General features: G+C 44.7%; 1 protein-coding gene across 1 annotated transcript in view; it reads left to right on the top strand.

Annotated features, from left to right (window-relative positions):
• The window catches only part of GRM7 (glutamate metabotropic receptor 7), a 308,516-nt gene that overhangs the window by 280,087 nt on the left and 8,750 nt on the right, over positions 1–19,679 (top strand). The window contains exon 9 of the mRNA XM_072128330.1: positions 6,533–6,779. Coding sequence (XP_071984431.1) covers positions 6,533–6,779 — 247 coding nt within the window. The remainder of the gene's footprint in view (positions 1–6,532; positions 6,780–19,679) is intronic.

A 19,679-nucleotide genomic window follows, 5' to 3' on the forward strand; every position in this document is an offset into this window, starting at 1 on the left:
TGCAATCAGACCTCACACTGCTGTGCTCTGTGCTCTCTGCAGCCAGTGTTATGTATTGTCCCTGGAGAGATATATAATCAGACCTCACACTGCTGTGCTCTGTGCTCTCTGCAGCCAGTGTTATGTATTGTCCCTGGAGAGATGTGTAATCAGACCTTTGTGTGTGTTGTTAGCAGCAGGACAGTGCTGTGCTCTGTTCTCTTTGCAACCAGTGCAATGTCTGAATTCAGTAATTGACTATTCTGGGCTGACTCCATTACTGTGCGGTGTTTATTTATTTATTATTGTAACTTGTCTCTTCTTAACCCCTAGGCGCACCAGGACGTTATAGTACGTCCCCGGGGCTAGATGCTTAGCGCACGGGGACGTTCTATAACGTCCTGCTTCTGGCACCGGCTCACGAACGGAGCCGGTACCAGAAGCAGCGGCTGTCAGCTGTCTAGTACAGCTGACCGCCTGCGCTAACACCTGCGATCGGAGCCGGCTCCGATCGCGGGTGTTAACCCCTTACACGCCGCGGTCAAGCATGACTGCGGCGTGTAAGGGTGTTTGAGCTGTGGATCGGATCCCCCGTGCCGCTTACCGGGGGATCCGATCCACTTCTGGGCAGCTCCGAGGACTGGCATGTGCCCCGGAGCTGCCCGGTCTCCATGGCAGCCAGACCCCTTCCGGGTCTGGCTGTAAACTGTCTGAGCATGCGCAAGCTTGCTCAGACAGTTTACACTGCTCTACAATAAAATAGTATTGTAGAGCAGTGTATTGAACTTAAACCAGTGATCAGAGCATCAGAGAATCAGAGCATCAGAGAATCAGAGCATCACTGGTTTAAGTTCAAGTATGTATAATTAAAAAAAAGTCAAAAACACTAAAGTTAACACATTAGAATAAATAAAAAATAAATACATAAAAATATAAGCCCCTAAAATGTCACTTTCCCATAAAAAAAACTTAATAAAGTATAAAAAACATAAAAACACAAAAAAACCCTGCATATTTGGTATTGCCGCGTCCGTAACAATCTGCATAATAAAACAGAATCGTTACTGGACCCGCACGGTAAACGCCGGAGGAAAAAAACGCAAAAAACATTCCGAAAAAAGATAATTTTTAATTAATACCCTATAAAAAATGCTCTAAAAAGTGATTTAAAAAATGTTATGCACTCCAAAATAAGCCCACTAAAAAGAACAACTGTTCTCGCAAAAAATAAGCCCCTAACAAGATTTATCTGCCAAAAAATAAAAAAGTTATGCATATAAAAAGATGGTGATGCTAAAATGAATAAGATTTTCTCCAAATTAGTTTTTATTCAGTACAATTGAATAAAATACACAAAACCCCCACATATTTGGTATCCCTGCGTCCGTAACAATCTGCATAATAAAACAGAATCGTTATTAGATCCGCAAAGTTAACCCCGTAAAAAACAAAACAAAAAAAAGCTCCAGAAAAAAGATCATTTTCAATTAATACCCTATAAAAATGCTCTAAAAAGGGATTTAAAAAATGTTATGCACTCTAAAATAAGACCACTAAAAAGAACAATCCTTCTTGCAAAAAATAAGCCCTTAAACAGATTTGTGAGGCGAAAAATAAAAAAGTTATGCATATGAAAGACGGTGATGCTAAAAGTAACAACATTTTTGCCAAATTACTTTTTATGCACTAAAAATGGGAAAAAAATAAAAAATCTATATAAATGAGGTCTTTTTGTAATCGTGGCGACCCATAGAATAAAAATAATATACTATTTTTATGGTATGGTAAACAGCCCAAAAAAAAACCCCATAAAAATCTTCCTGAAAAGTGATGATTTTCATTTCCTCCACCAACAAAGAGTTAATAAAATCTCACCAATTAGCCTATAGATTCCCCCAAATTACGTACCAGAAAAGTGCATCTCATGTGGCAAAAGAAATAAGCCCCTATAGGTCCACATTAAAAAAAAGAAAAAATTATAGCCTGTACAATGTGACATAGCAAATCTGCTCTGGATGGCGCCTCCTTCCCTTCTATGCCCGGCCGTGCGCCCATACAGCAGGTTACCACCACATGTAGGGTATCGGTGTACTCGGGAGAAATTGCGTATCAAACTTTGTGGAGCCTTTATTCATTTAATCCATTGTAAATGTTTAATTTTCCACCCAAAATGAGTGTATTGTGAAAAAATATTACAATTTGCAGACTGCACCTCCATTTTGTTTTAACCCCTATAAAACACGTAAAGGGTTAACAAACTTCTTAAAAGTGGTTTTTCATACGTTGAGGTGTGTAGTTTCCACAATGGGGTAATTTACGAGTCTCACTATTATTTAGGCCTCTCAGTGTCAATTAGAAGTTGAGCAGGTCCATCTAAATGCGGGTTTTGGTGATTTTACAAAAAATTTGAAAAATGATACATAAATTCTGAGCCTCAGAACATTCTAGTAAAATATGTGGAATCTTAAAAAACCATGCCAACATAAAGCAGACATTTGGGAAATGTAAGTTATGAATTTATTTGGAAGCTATGACTATCTGCATCAAAAGTAGAGAATTTAGAACGTTGAAAATAAAGAATTTTTCCAAATTTTTGCCAAATTTAGTTTTTTTTCATAACTAAACACAAAAGATATCATCCAAATTTTTAAACTAATTTGAAGTACAATGTGTCACGAGAAAACAATCTCAAAATCCCCTGGATATCTCATAGCATTGCAAAGCTATAACCACTTATAGTGACACAGGTCAGATTTGAAGAATGGGGCCGCGTCCTTAAGGCCAAAATAGGCTGCGTCCCGTAGGGGTTAAAACAAAATGCAGAAAGGGCAAAATGATTTCATCTCATTTTTTTGTCATGTTCAGGTCTGCACCATGTGATATATGGGATTCTCCTCTGATCACTGCTAAGTATGTTAGGTCCAATCTTCTTTATGACTACAAAGGTCACAGAGGGCAGAATCTAATGGAGGGTAACACGGAGGGGTCACCTGACAGCCGAGACCCTAATATATCAGCTCCACAGTAATGGCCTCCATAACCCCTACCCCATCATCATATGTTACTCCTAGGGGCAGTATTATAGTAGTTATATTCTTGTACATAGGGGGCAGTATTATAGTAGTTATATTCTTGTACATAGGGGGCAATATTATAGTAGTTATATTCCTGTACATAGGGGGCAGTATTATAGTAGTTATATTCTTGTACATAGGGGGCAGTATTATAGTAGTTATATTCTTGTACATAGGGGGCAGTATTATAGTAGTTATATTCCTGTACATAGGGGGCAGTATTATAGTAGTTATATTCTTGTACATAGGGGGCAGTATTATAGTAGTTATATTCTTGTACATAGGGGGCAGTATTATAGTAGTTATATTCTTGTACATAGGGGGCAGTATTATAGTAGTTATATTCCTGTACATAGGGGGCAGTGTTATAGTAGTTATATTCTTGTACATAGGGGGCAGTATTATAGTAGTTATATTCTTGTACATAGGGGGCAGTATTATAGTAGTTATATTCTTGTACATAGGGGGCAGTATTATAGTAGTTATATTCCTGTACATAGGGGCCGTATTATAGTAGTTATATTCTTGTACATAGGGGGCAGTATTATAGTAGTTATATTCCTGTACATAGGGGGCAGTATTATAGTAGTTATATTCCTGTACATAGGGGGCAGTATTATAGTAGTTATATTCTTGTACATAGGGGGCAGTATTATAGTAGTTATATTCTTGTACATAGGGGGCAGTATTATAGTAGTTATTTTCTTGTACATAGGGGGCAGTATTATAGTAGTTATTTTCTTGTACATAGGGGGCAGTATTATAGTAGTTATATTCTTGTACATAGGGGGCAGTATTATAGTAGTTATATTCTTGTACATAGGGGGCAGTATTATAGTAGTTATATTCTTGTACATAGGGGGCAGTATTATAGTAGTTATATTCTTGTACATAGGGGGCAGTATTATAGTAGTTATATTATTGTACATAGGGGGCAGTATTATAGTAGTTATATTCTTGTACATAGGGGGCAGTATTATAGTAGTTATATTCCTGTACATAGGGGCCGTATTATAGTAGTTATATTCTTGTACATAGGGGGCAGTATTATAGTAGTTATATTCCTGTACATAGGGGGCAGTATTATAGTAGTTATATTCCTGTACATAGGGGGCAGTATTATAGTAGTTATATTCTTGTACATAGGGGGCAGTATTATAGTAGTTATATTCTTGTACATAGGGGGCAGTATTATAGTAGTTATATTCTTGTACATAGGGGGCAGTATTATAGTAGTTATATTCTTGTACATAGGGGGCAGTATTATAGTAGTTATATTCCTGTACATAGGGGGCAGTATTATAGTAGTTATATTCCTGTACATAGGGGGCAGTATTATAGTAGTTATATTCCTGTACATAGGGGGCAGTATTATAGTAGTTATATTCCTGTACATAGGGGGCAGTATTATAGTAGTTATATTCTTGTACATAGGGGGCAGTATTATAGTAGTTATATTCTTGTACATAGGGGGCAGTATTATAGTAGTTATATTCCTGTACATAGGGGGCAGTATTATAGTAGTTATATTCTTGTACATAGGGGGCAGTATTATAGTAGTTATATTCTTGTACATAGGGGCAGTATTATAGTAGTTATATCCCTGTACATGGGGGGCAGTATTATAGTAGTTATATCCCTGTACATGGGGGGCAGTATTATAGTAGTTATATTCCTGTACATAGGGGGCAGTATTATAGTAGTTATATACCTGTACATAGGGGGCAGTATTATAGTAGTTATATTCCTGTACATAGGGGGCAGTATTATAGCAGTTATATTCCTGTACATAGGGGGCAGTATTATAGTAGTTATATTCCTGTACATAGGGGGCAGTATTATAGTAGTTATATTCCTGTACATAGGGGGCAGTATTATAGCAGTTATATTCCTGTACATAGGGGGCAGTATTATAGCAGTTATATTCCTGTACATAGGGGGCAGTATTATAGTAGTTATATTCTTGTACATAGGGGGCAGTATTATAGTAGTTATATTCTTGGACATAGGGGGCAGTATTATAGTAGTTATATTCTTGGACATAGGGGGCAGTATTATAGTAGTTATATTCTTGGACATAGGGGGCAGTATTATAGTAGTTATATTCCTGTTATGTACTGTATTGGGGGTTGAGTGTTTGCTCTTTGGATCAGCGACTTTGGGTATTTTCTGGCTTTACTGCAGAGTTAATAAAACTTGTTCTTTATTTTATATCCTTTTATCGGAATATCTGGTCAGTCCAGGAGGAAGCTGCGCGGTCGGAGAGGCACAAAATAAAAATCAATCCTCAATGATTCTTTGTGGAGGGATAGGCTGCGAGGAGCTTAGAGATTCGGTATAATTGAGCTGCGGTGCGGGAGGAGGTGGCGCGGTGCGGTACAGATATGAGGCGAGAGAGTAGTCAGAGGGCACAGAGGAATCTGGCTAAGCTGCGCATTGTGTGAGTAAGAGGGGGCGGACAACAATGGGGCTCAGTCCGGGAGTCTGCCAATCCACAGTCCTAAACTCATGATAGAGTTTTCTATCGTGAGACCAAGGACCTTCTGATGACATCACCAGGGGTCCTAATTTTGAGCTTTGTTATTTATTGTCCCTGGAGAGATGTGTAATCAGCCCTTTGTGTATGATGTTAGTAGCTGCAGGACTGTGATGTATGGATTTATATTCCATGATTGTATAGCTACTCCAAGCGCACTGGATGCGTGTCCTCACACTGCTGTGCCCTGTGCTCTCTCCACAACCCCTCTATAGGAAGTAACCCATCGCACCTCAATTATGAAAACTTCCCATCTACACGGGTTATTAACTCTTTGTCTGTGCTGTCTCTTGCTCTATGCTGATATTAACCCCTTAAGTACCCCAGGTTACAAAGAATTATATAGTTTCTAACCTAGACATTGAGGGGTACCAAGACCCCCTTCTTATTGTAAACCAACCTTCCATATGTAATAGAATAAGGGGGTCCAGTCATTGTTCCCCTCGATTACTGGATTTACATAACTCCGCCCATTCTTTGCCCCTGATCACTAGACAGAGGATCATGTGACCACCCGGAGTGACAGAAGGATGGAACCCACTAAAGATACATTATATGTAGGAGAGGTCAGGGGTCAGGCAGGTGCTCTCGGACGCCCTATTTTCGTGGGTCAGTCGCCAATCGCGCGTTGACACATATTTTTTTTCTTGTTGAATAATTTGGCCTCTCATTAAATAAGTTGCAAAACAAATCATGAAAGAGGGTAACGACCCAGAATCTCAGGTTATGATTCTCTCTGAGACGAGTTTGTCGGATGTAGCAGCGTGACGCTGACGCGGTGGAAGTGTAAGAATATAGGAAAGGAGAATCTTCAGGTGCAGCGATGAGGAGTTTGTCACCTGCGTATGAGTGGAGCAGATGTAGCAGTGCTGGTTGTGTATCATGCTTTATACTCTGCTACTCCGTGCATCTGTATGACCCTTTAACCCTTGGTGTCTTGCAGCTCTACATCCAGACCACCACCCTCACCATCTCCATGAATCTCAGTGCCTCGGTGGCTCTGGGGATGCTCTACATGCCGAAGGTTTATATCATCATCTTCCACCCGGAACTGAATGTGCAGAAACGCAAGCGCAGCTTCAAGGCGGTGGTGACGGCGGCCACCATGTCCTCACGACTGTCGCACAAGCCCAGTGACCGGCCCAACGGGGAAGCCAAGACAGAGCTCTGCGAGAATGTCAACCCAAACAGTGAGTCTCATGTCTCATAAAGGGATAGTCAACCATGCAGGAGTCTGGGAAAGCTGGGTGACAACCAATATCCTGCGGCAAATATTATATCTCTTGAATAGCAAAGCAGCCGAATGACATACCGATACATTATCTGCTCTTATACATTACTTAGCTAAGTAGATTTACCATTCAGGAGTCAGGAAAAGCCGGGTAACAAAAAATATGGTGCCCATAAGATCTTTGTAACTAGCTTTCCCAGACTCCTGAATAGCAAAGCAGCCTAGCTCGGCTTTTATGCATCCACTGTTTCTGTAGCATAGCTATGTAGATTTTGCATTGAGGAGGCTGGAAAAGTTGGGTTATAACTGACATGATGACCATTATAGCGAATATGTGAATGTTAATATTCAGCTTTTTCAGATTCCTGAAAGGTAAAGCAATTTGGTTGAAGAATATATTTTCTGTCTTTTATAACACAGTGTGGGGCAGGTTTACTATTCTGAGAAAAGCTGGATGAATCTAGGGAAAGCTGGGTGACAACCAGTATAGTGATCCATATGGCTCTTGTAGATGTTAATACACAGATTCCAAGATGAATATTGATACATATTATAACAGGGACATTTTAGTTCATCTGAGCTCTGGGAAAGCTGGATAAGAACCCTGGGTATAGGTATCACCTGCCTCACCAGAAGGGGGCGATGATGATGCCATCACTTGACCATGTTGCTCTATGATTGGCTGGTAACTTCTTTTATCTCCCGGTTGGTTACATTGTACTCTATTTAACCCTGTATTTGCTGATCCAGTGTCTGCCCCGTGGCACGTCGGGCACATGCTGCGGTACACGCGCCATACGCGCAGCGCACTCCACGGACATGAATAGCACAGCGGGCGGCGAGCTGAAGCGTGACCAGCCGAGCGCAGCAGAGGAGCTGTGATGTGTCAGGACCTACTCATCCTCCTCTGCTTGTCCGATTCTAGTAGAAGTTCTGCTGGCAGCGGTACCGGTGATTGTAGTGGTACTGAAACTGATCATGGTTCTGGTGTTGATGGAGGCGCCGGTAGTGGTACTGCAGCATAGTGGTACTGGTACTGGTAGAGGGACTGCTATTTGTAGTGGTGCTGGTATAGGCGCTGGTGCTGATATTGGTACTGGTGTCGGTATATTGGTGTTAGTATAGGCGCTGGTGCTGATATTGGTACCGGTGTCTGTATATTGGTGTTAGTATAGACGCTGGTGCTGATATTGGTACCGGTGTCGGTATATTGGTGTTAGTATAGGCGCTGGTGCTGATATTGGTACCGGTGTCTGTATATTGGTGTTAGTATAGACGCTGGTGCTGATATTGGTACCGGTGTCGGTATATTGGTGTTAGTATAGGCGCTGGTGCTGATATTGGTACCGGTGTCTGTATATTGGTGTTAGTATAGGCGCTGGTGCTGATATTGGTACCGGTGTCGGTATATTGGTGTTAGTATAGGCGCTGGTGCTGATATTGGTACCGGTGTCGGTATATTGGTGTTAGTATAGACGCTGGTGCTGATATTGGTACCGGTGTCGGTATATTGGTGTTAGTATAGGCGCTGGTGCTGATATTGGTATCGGTGTCGGTATATTGGTGTTAGTATAGGCGCTGGTGCTGATATTGGTACCGGTGTCGTATATTGGTGTTAGTATAGGCGCTGGTGCTGATATTGGTACCGGTGTCGGTATATTGGTGTTAGTATAGGCGCTGGTGCTGATATTGGTACCGGTGTCGGTATATTGGTGTTAGTATAGGCGCTGGTGCTGATATTGGTACCGGTGTCGTATATTGGTGTTAGTATAGGCGCTGGTGCTGATATTGGTACCGGTGTCGGTATATTGGTGTTAGTATAGGCGCTGGTGCTGATATTGGTACCGGTGTCGGTATATTGGTGTTAGTATAGGCGCTGGTGCTGATATTGGTACCGGTGTCGTATATTGGTGTTAGTATAGGCGCTGGTGGTGATATTGGTACCGGTGTCGGTATATTGGTGTTAGTATAGGCGCTGGTGCTGATATTGGTACCGGTGTCGTATATTGGTGTTAGTATAGGCGCTGGTGCTGATATTGGTACCGGTGTTGGTATATTGGTGTTAGTATAGGCGCTGGTGCTGATATTGGTACCGGTGTCGGTATATTGGTGTTAGTATAGACGCTGGTGCTGATATTGGTACCGGTGTCGGTATATTGGTGTTAGTATAGACGCTGGTGCTGATATTGGTACCGGTGTCGGTATATTGGTGTTAGTATAGACGCTGGTGCTGATATTGGTACCGGTGTCGGTATATTGGTGTTAGTATAGACGCTGGTGCTGATATTGGTACCGGTGTCTGTATATTGGTGTTAGTATAGGCGCTGGTGGTGATATTGGTACCGGTGTCGGTATATTGGTGTTAGTATAGGCGCTGGTGCTGATATTGGTACCGGTGTCGTATATTGGTGTTAGTATAGGCGCTGGTGCTGATATTGGTACCGGTGTTGGTATATTGGTGTTAGTATAGGCGCTGGTGCTGATATTGGTACCGGTGTCGGTATATTGGTGTTAGTATAGACGCTGGTGCTGATATTGGTACCGGTGTCGGTATATTGGTGTTAGTATAGACGCTGGTGCTGATATTGGTACCGGTGTCGGTATATTGGTGTTAGTATAGACGCTGGTGCTGATATTGGTACCGGTGTCGGTATATTGGTGTTAGTATAGGCGCTGGTGCTGATATTGGTACCGGTGTCTGTATATTGGTGTTAGTATAGGCGCTGGTGCTGATATTGGTACTGGTGTCGGTAGTAGTTCTGATGTTCAGAGACATAAGTAGTGGTACAGATAAATGATGGTGGTAGTAGTGGTTCTGGTTGTGCTGTGTGATTCTACTAGAAGACTTGCAGCTGGTGGTTCTGGTTCTGGTACTGGCACTGGTGATGGAGCCGGAGGACACGGCTAGTAGAAGTAAAGTGCATCTGTGCATTCTCCGGCGTAAGTGCGGCGTCCTGAGAACGCTCCATAACCAGACGTGAAATCTCTGAGAGGGACTCGGGAGGAGCAAGGTGAATCGGGCCGATCAATAACCGCACGCTACACATGAGCGACGTCCCGGGCAGGAAAGCGTTAACCCAGACGCTATAAATAGGAGGTGTGAGGTCACGGCGATTCGCATTCCTCCGTTATCTGCCCTACTTTCCTAAATAGGCCGTTTTGTTCCCATTTTCTGCTCTTTCCGCTGAAGCTTCTTCCTCCTTTGGGAGTGAAATTCTCATCAAACCCGGCAGCGGATGGCTGTACCAGCGCTCCCCGGGGGTCCGAGCCCCTCCTTATCCCATAAGATCCTTCATGTTCCTCCTTTCACGCTTCCTAGGTGCAGCGGCTGCGGGGGACTCAGGAGTGGGGTCCTCATCCCCTCTAGGGGGCACTTGTTAAAGGACATCTACCACCAGGATGAAGGATTGTAAACCAAGCACTTCTTGAAGCTGCTATTGCCCTCGGTTATAACATAAGGTGTTAAAAATTATGCAAATGAGCCAATGGAGCCCGTAGACCTTTTTGGAAAAACAAGGGCATAAGATCCTGCCAGGCAGGCGCATGCCAGTGCTTGGTTTACAATCCTTCATCCTGGTGGGAGGGGTCAGGATTTGGACCAAGGCTGATGGGTAACAAGCTCTGGGTCTTTCTGTCTTCATGGACCAAACCCAAATGCTTCTCTGCTACCCTGCGGCCCCGTGCTGTCAGATGCCAGGGGTGACTGCGCTCCATGTAGTCAGATGTCAGGGGTGACTGTGCTCCTCTGGGACCCTGTGGCCCCATGTAGTCAGATGCCAGGGGTGACTGCGCTCCTCTGGGACCTGGTGGTCCCTGGTCGGATGCCGAGGGTTGAGACGACATTAGACTTTGCCCCTTCATTTTATGTGGATGTAATAGGAGGTGACCCTTCCCTCCAGGGGCACAGGGCATCCCCCCCAATGTCCTGTGACATATGACGGGGGAGTGAGTGTCCCCTCAGGATGGCAGCGGGGGGGGGGGGATACTCAGCATCTTGTGAGGTCAGCAGCTTCTTCCCTTGGAGCTGTTGGCACGGAGGAGGATTGTTAGGGGCGATGCACTGACTCAGCCGGATCATGGAGCTGCTAATAAAGTGCCATGTGCAGCCTGGATGGACCGAGGGGCGACAGATCGATAGTCTGCAGCACATGGACGGCCCCCTGGTCTGCACGCAGATTATCTTCTGGTATATGGGATTAGAGACACACTGAAAACAGCGCCACATTGGTCCACAGGTTGTGCCTGGTACTGCAGCTCAGCTGTGTAAGTGGCAATACCACACCTGTCCTGGAAACAAGGGGGGCGCTGCAGAGCACAGCAGTGTGAGGACAGAGCTCTGATATGCCTGCACTAGTACATTGTAACAGATTTTCAGCTCTGTTCTGGAAGCTGAGATCTTGGGAATAGTGAGGAGAAGGATCAAATGCAAAAAGGAGCTAAATAAGTAAAAGTAAAGCAACTAGCGCAATAAATAATGGATGTGGAGTCTGTGTGACCAGCGCCGAGCCGCCTGCGCCTACATTAAACATGACGGGTTCCTATGACTACGTCCTGTAGTCAGGAGGGAGGGGGATCCCGGAGAGTACGGGGGTGGAGCCTAATCAGCTGACCTAGAGGTGACCTTCTGACCTAGATACATGTCATATAATACCCCATGCTGTCCAGGATAAGGAATATTAGGACATTTAGAGCTCTGTATGCAGCTTTGGATGTGACTGGAGAATACAATATAAATAGAGGCAAAGTTATTCAAAGTCACACACAAGTTTAAGCAGCAGAGCAGCAGGTGCAGCGACGCCATAAGGTGCGTAACGACCGGCGATACGAGAGCCGCCTGCCAACGCCTAATTTATCGCCGCGCAGTAAGGAATAAATGAGCCTCGAAAACAGCCGCTCCCTCAATGTGCTCGGCTCTGTACACATCTGCAGCATAAATCCTGTCTCCAGGGTTTGTTACAGTGTATCAGTGCAGCTAAAATGTATCCAGGATGTAACAATTGTTAGCAAAAGTTACAGTCCTTAAACTGATAACAGATGCTGGACCTATAACCTGGGAGCGCCCCTTTAATGCAGATAGATCCTTGCCCTATAACCTGGGAGCGCCCCTATAATGCATATAGGTCCTTGCCCTATAACCTGGGAGCGCCCCTATAATGCATATAGATCCTTGCCCTATAACCTGGGAGCGCCCCTTTAATGCAGATAGATCCTTGCCCTATAACCTGGGAGCGCCCCTTTAATGCAGATAGATCCTTGCCCTATAACCTGGGAGCGCCCCTTTAATGCAGATAGATCCTTGCCCTATAACCTGGGAGCGCACCTTTAATACAGATAGATCCTTGCCCTATAACCAGGGAGTGCCCCTATAATGCATATAGATCCTTGCCCTATAACCTGGGAGCGCCCCTTTAATGCAGATAGATCCTTGCCCTATAACCTGGGAGCGCCCCTTTAATGCAGATAGATCCTTGCCCTATAACCTGGGAGCGCCCCTATAATGCATATAGATCCTTGCCCTATAACCTGGGAGCGCCCCTTTAATGCAGATAGATCCTTGCCCTATAACCTGGGAGCGCCCCTATAATGCATATAGATCCTTGCCCTATAACCTGGGAGCGCCCCTTTAATGCAGATAGATCCTTGCCCTATATCCTGGGAGAGCCCCTTTAATGCAGACAGATCCTTGCCCTATAACCTGGGAGAGCCCCTGTAATGCAGACAGATCCTTGCCCTATAACCTGGGAGCGCCCCTTTACTGCAGACAGATCCTTGCCCTATAACCTGGGAGAGCCCCTTTAATGCAGATACATCCTTGCACTATAACCTGGGAGCGCCCCTTTAATGCAGACAGATCTTGCCCTATAACCTGGGAGCGCCCCTTTAATGCAGATAGATCCTTGCCCTATAACTTGGGAGTGCCCCTTTAATTCGTGGGAAAGCCTTGCCCTATAACCTGGGAGCGCCCCTTTAATACAGATAGATCCTTGCGCTATAACCAGGGAGTGCCCCTTTAATACAGATAGATCCTTGCCCTATAACCTGGGAGAGCCCCTTTAATGCAGACAGATCCTTGCCCTATAACCTGGGAGAGCCCCTTTAATGCAGACAGATCCTTGCCCTATAACCTGGGAGAGCCCCTTTAATGCAGATAGATCCTTGCCCTATAACATGGGAGCGCCCCTTTAATGCAGATACATCCTTGCACTATAACCTGGGAGCGCCCCTTTAATGCAGACAGATCCTTGCCCTATAACCTGGGAGTGTCCCTTTAATGCAGATAGATCCTTGCCCTATAACTTGGGAGTGCCCCTTTAATTCGTGGGAAAGCCTTGCCCTATAACCTGGGAGCGCCCCTTTAATACAGATAGATCCTTGCCCTATAACCTGGGAGAGCCCCTTTAATGAAGATAGATCCTTGCGCTATTACCTGGGAGCGCCCCTTTAATATAGATAGATGCTTGCCCTATAACCTGGGTGCGCCCCTTTAATGCAGACAGATCCTAATGTTATAACCTTGGAGCGCCCCTTTAATCCCCTCTCCTTGTGGGACTTGGTTACTCGTCCATAAATATAAATCCCTGCTAATGGTTGCAGTAATGGCTCCTCATGGCCAGGGAGGGGCAGCGCTCCGCTCCCCGGGGACCCCCATAATGTAATGGGGCCATTAGTGTCTGTATTGTGTGAAGATACTGATGGAAACCAGAGAGAAGGTGTCATAAAAGACTCCTCACACTGCTGTGCCAGCCCCTGCACTGATCATAGCATTAAAGGGACCTGCCACTTAAAGGAGACCTTCAGCAATCACATGGAATGACAACACCTTTAAGAGGAAAGTGAGGGTCAGGCTTAAAGGGAACCTGTCAGCAGTTATAGCAGTAAGTGCTTAGTGGCTGAAGAACTGTTTCATTATACTCCAGGCTGACACTGAATGTCCTCACACTGCTGTGCTCTCAGCTCTCTGCACTCAACTACTCCAAAGTCACTCCCCTCTGCTCTGAGTAACTATAATTATAGGCTGCTGGTCACCCACACCAGAGGGTTCAGCAATACAGAGAAGCTCAGTACACAGAGCACAGCAGTGTTAGGACATCCTTGGTCCTTGGAAACCGTCAGTAATGGAATATGAATTAATTTGACATAGTCTGGATCCAAATAGTATACAGCAGGACTGAGGATTTATATTCCAGGATTGTAGCTTCTCCCAGTACACTGGCTGGTTGTCCTCACACTGCTGTGCTCTGTGCTCTCTACAGCCACTGTTCAATAATGTCTATGAAGAGATGTGTAATCAGACCTTTGTGTATCTTGGTAGTAGCTGCAGGACTGTGAAATATAGATTCATATTACAGGAATGTAGCTTCTCCAGGTGCAATGGGATAAGGTGTCCTCACACTGCTGTGTTCTGTGCTCTCTACATGCCAGTGTTCGATAATGTCTATGGAGAGATGTGTAATCAGACCTTTGTGTATCTTGGTAGTAGCTGCAGGACTGTGATACATGGATAAATATTACAGGATCTTAGCTTCTCCAGGTGCACTGGGAGAAGGTGTCCTCACACTGCTGTGCCCTGCTCTCTGCGGCCATTGTTAGATATTGTCCCTGGAGAGAGCAGCAGGACTTTGATATATAATTTTATATTCTAGGATTGTAACTTCATTAAGTGCACTGAGCGTATCCTGACACTGCTGTGCTCTGTGCATTGAACTTTTGCACAATTCCTCCCCCATCCCCTGAGTGATAGCTGTTGCAGGTTTATGTTTGCTTATTATAGTAGTAACTTTAGTATAAGTAGTAGTTGTACTTGTTACCCCCCCTATAGACTATGGTAATGACACAGAAATGACATTCCAGCTGTTATTGATCACTCAGCTTTCCCAGGCTCCCGAATGACAGGTGCACACACTCACTGCTCATAGCCAAGTCCATGATATTCAGGATTCCAGGAAAGCTGTGTGGCTACCCTTCTGGAAGCGGTATTGGCAGTCTTATGAGTTGTGACCCAGCTTTCCTAGGTACAGATAGGACTCAGCATCACTTTATAGGGACCCTGCAGGGGTTTATATCTTTATGGCGTCCGTTTTATGAAGTTTCTGCGGTGATTGTAATCCAAACCTCTTGTAAAAATCGATTAAAGCATCAAAATTCACGGCTCGTCACAGAGAAACGCCTGGCGGCCTCCTAAAGTGGCGAAGCGTTAATATTTCAGATTTGCGCTTCGGATTCCACTTAACTTTACATTTGCCTCGGTTTCATTTTTTATGTTATTTCGCTTTAATTGCGAGCAGTTTGGCAACGGCCGCGAAGAGGGGAAACATTCCCGGCGCTTCGTTACCTCGTTCCGGCCATTAGGCTCCCGGCTCCCTGGTCACATGACATCGCGCAGGAGACGCAGGAAATTTACAGTCGTCTCCGGATTCTCAGAAGAGTCAGAAGGTGAAAGGCAACTTTTTTTTTTTACGATAAACACAAGTGCAGGAGCCACAACACTGAAGATATCGGTTAGTCCTAGTCTGTAAGGGAACCCGTCAGCAAGTGTGATGCTACATGCACCGTTCTGTTCTGGGTCCTCATGTGCATATAACGCATACAAGGATCAGGACAAGCTCCTCCCTCTTTGTGCTCTGATTTAAAGCGTTACCCTAAACACTACACAGGACAGAGAACTGCGTAATGAGACCTTTGTGTATGTTGTTAGTAGCAGCAGGACTGTGATATATGGATTTATATTCCAGGATTGTAACTGGGAGCGTGTCTTGACACTGCTGTGCTCTGTGCAGCCAGTGTTTTGTATTGTCCCTGGAGAGATGTGTAATCAGACCTCACACTGCTGTGCTCTGTGCTCTCTGCAGCCAGTGTTATGTATTGTCCCTAGAGAGATGTGTAATCAGACCTCACACTGCTGTGCTCTGTGCTCTCTGCAGCCAGTGTTATGTATTGTCCCTAGAGAGATGTGTAATCAGACCTCACACTGCTGTGCTCTGTGCACTCTGCAGCCAGTGTTATGTATTGTCCCTGGAGAGATGTGTAATCAGACCTCACACTGCTGTGCTCTGTGCTCTCTGCAACCAGTGTTATGTACTGTCCCTGAAGAGATGTGTAATCAGACCTCACACTGCTGTGCTCTGTGCTCTCCGCAGCCAGTGTTATGTATTGTCCCTGGACAGATGTGTAATCAGACCTCACACTGCTGTGCTCTGTGCTCTCTGTAGCCAGTGTTATGTATTGTCCCTGCAGAGATGTGTAATCAGACCTCACACTGCTGTGCTCTGTGCTCTCTGCAGCCAGTGTTATGTATTGTCCCTGGAGAGATGTGTAATCAGACCTCACACTGCTGTGCTCTGTGCTCTCTGCAGCCAGTGTTATGTATTGTCCCTGGAGAGATGTGTAATCAGACCTCACACTGCTGTGCTCTGTGCTCTCTGCAGCCAGTGTTATGTATTGTCCCTGGAGAGATGTGTAATCAGACCTCACACTGCTGTGCTCTGTGCTCTCTGCAGCCAGTGTTATGTATTGTCCCTGGAGAGATGTGTAATCAGACCTCACACTGCTGTGCTCTGTGCTCTCTGCAGCCAGTGTTATGTATTGTCCCTGGAGAGATGTGTAATCAGACCTCACACTGCTGTGCTCTGTGCTCTCTGCAGCCAGTGTTATATATTGTCCCTGGAGAGATGTGTAATCAGACCTCACACTGCTGTGCTTTGTGCTCTCTGCAGCCAGTGTTATGTACTGTTCCATGTGTAATCAGACCTTTTGTGGATGTTGTTAGTAGCAGCAGGACTGTGAAATGTGGATTTATTTTCCACGCTTCTGCATGTCCTCACACTGCTTTGTTCTTAGCGCTCTGCATTTAGCTGCTACATAGCCATCCCTGAAGAAATACTGTAGCTTCAGGTTGAAAACTCCAGCAGTGACTTAGACGGGAGAGTCTCCAAAGTTCAATGCACAGAGCACAGCAGTGTTAGTCCAAACAATGGGGCACACTTACCTCTGCCTCCTTCTCACAGGTGCAGATAGTTGTATGTGTGAACTGCTGAGAACAGAGTTTACAGTAAGGATTTATACTCCAGGTTTCTTGAAGTGCACTTTGGGCGTGTCCTCACACTGCTGTGCTCTGTGTTCTTAGTTCACTGAAGCTCCTGGCTGAATACTACATTTACAAAGAACAAATTTGCAGATAACCAGGGGCTGCACATGCACAGTTGGGGGAGACCCGGCTGTGGTTGGCCCCACCCACCTTGGGTTTTGGGGGATTTTCTGCAATTTCCGTCCTCCTGGTCATGGAATTGGGGGTGTATCGGGCCCCACGTGGCAGTTACCATATAACACAATAATCAGGGGGGCCCTGAACCATATAACAGGCAGTAGAGTGAAACACCGCCCCTTTAAGACTTAGCAATTATAAAATAGTAGGGGCACATGCCCTGTATTCAGCCCCCGCTGTGTGGAGCCCTCCCCGGGGGGGCGTCCGGTCCTGTGGGGGGCACTACATGAGATTTATCCTGCGCTGTGCTCCTGCATACATTACCTGTATACAATGTAGATTTATTGCCCCCGTGGGGTCTCTTCGTGTCGCCCTTAGGAGCGGTGAGGGGGCAAGGACAAGGGGTATTGACAAGGACGTATATCAGCGGTGAGCGGGCGCAATGATTATATCCACCGGGCGTCTAGCGTTATATACGACCGCAATCCCCCCTAATTACCCCCCTGTGTAAATGTATCCGCAGTGGAGTCAATATCCCGCACACATCACCTGACGCACGGCCAAACGCCATCAGCTCTGCTGCATCTGTGCATCACATGTGCTGCGTTATACCCCGGATTATGCAAAATAAAATTGTGATTGCTGCTTTGGAGGTGACTGGAGTATAAGATAAATTATGTAACTGCATATAAAACCCTGATTGATGGCCCAATCCTATAAACTGATCCTCTACATCATAAGTATAACACATATTACTCCATGAAATGTTACCCTGCATGTATATCATCATTGTTCTCTTATATAAGCTCCACCCTCGCATAGAGAAAGCCCCACCCCTGCTTACAGGAAGCCCCACCCCTGCCTACAGGAAGCCCCTCTCCTGCTTATGTTGTTTCATCTCTTTCAATTAACCTAAAATTGGAACCTTACGTTGACCCCAAAGTTTTAAGTGCTGTAAATCAAGTGCTTTCCGCGCCAGTTGTTGTGAGGATGATTATACTGCCGCTATACTATGCTGTCCCAAATTATACAATAATACAATACATTTTCTGCTGAGGCCTGTAGGTGATGAGCCTGCCGTCTATATCCAACCGATAATCATCACCTTTAGAGAATGTCTAAAGCAAACTTTTACTGGACAAATCCTTACACTCCTCCCCTGCTTACAGGAAGCCCCACCCCTGCTTATCATAGCTTTTCCCATTCCCATGGAACTAGAATCCGAAGCAAACTCTGATATTCAACGTTTCTTGTGGTGCATTTTGTAGTAAAAGGGTAAGGCTGAGGCGGTCCTATACTTTCATAAATATTTTTCTTAATTATTCATGGGGGTGGGGGTCAACACCCAAATAGTGAATTTTTTTTACCATTGGCACTAGAAGATAAATCTGTTGCCTGACTCATCGTAAGTTATTGTCTTATGATAACTGAACTGTCCTTAGAGGGATAATCCATTAAAATAGCTCCACCTCTGCTTAAGGAAGTCCTGCCCCTGCTTATATTTATCATTTCTATTTCCACGGAACAAGAATCTGAGGCTGGCTACATAGCCCAACTACTGTTGAGTAGTTACTTATGTTACAATACATGTTGGTAAAGGGTTACGCTGCCACAGATCTTGCTATATATACTTGTTTAGAATTATTCATGGGTGGAGTTATCATGAATACAGTAAATCCATACTAGAAGATGAGTTTACTGCCCATATATAATTTATAGTTATCAGTTAGATAGTATAACTGCCTATGGCCTGGCTAATCCTTACAATAGCCTTGCCCCTGCTTATAGGAAGCCCTGCCTCTGCTTACAGGAAGCCCTGCCCCTTCTTATAGGAAGCCCTGCCCCTTCTTATAGGAAGCCCTGCCCCTTCTTATAGGAAGCCCTGCCCCTTCTTATAGGAAGCCCTGCCCCTGCTTACAGGAAGCCCTGCCCCTGCTTACAGGAAGCCCTGCCTCTGCTTATAGGAAGCCCCGCCCCTGCTTATTTCAATTGTTTTTTGTTTAAGTGGATCTTTAACCCTTTAACGTGTTACTAAGTAATTGCATCTTTAACAATACACGTTGTGTTTAGGGTCACACTGCCGGAGTCTTTGTTATATTAACTTGTTGTAAGTTTTTCATGGGCAGGGTCATCCTTAAAGGGATATTTCCATGAAGACAAGATTCTTATATATATAACAAAGTAACATCTCACTTTCTCTGTGTCAGATACTAGTGAATGTTCAGAAGGTAAATAAAATGTATGTATGTATATAACCCTGGACCCTGATAATCTTAGCACATTGTAGGCACACAGCATCTCACAGCACAGAGGGATCATGAAGTGTCTGCTCAGAGAGTCCCCACTCACACTCTGGAATCTTACACTGACCATCACTGAGTGATAGGAGCTAAAACAGCAACAACCCTGAGTAACATTATTATATAAAAATTATCTTTATTGTGTAAACATTGCATTAACATTTGGGAACTTTCTTTCATGGGAAACCCCTTTAATACAGTAAATTCTCTCCCCCCCCTTGGCTCCTGAAGACGCAGACGCCGCCTATATATAACTGCTCGCTATCACCTTGATAAAAAAAGACTAAAATGAAAGTGTAAATGACAGCGTAAAAATAACGGTGATAGAATGAGGTGCGGATCGAGAATCGGGTGCGAT

Source organism: Engystomops pustulosus, chromosome 10 (genome assembly GCF_040894005.1).
Source record: "Engystomops pustulosus chromosome 10, aEngPut4.maternal, whole genome shotgun sequence".
Lineage (NCBI taxonomy): Eukaryota > Metazoa > Chordata > Amphibia > Anura > Leptodactylidae > Engystomops > Engystomops pustulosus.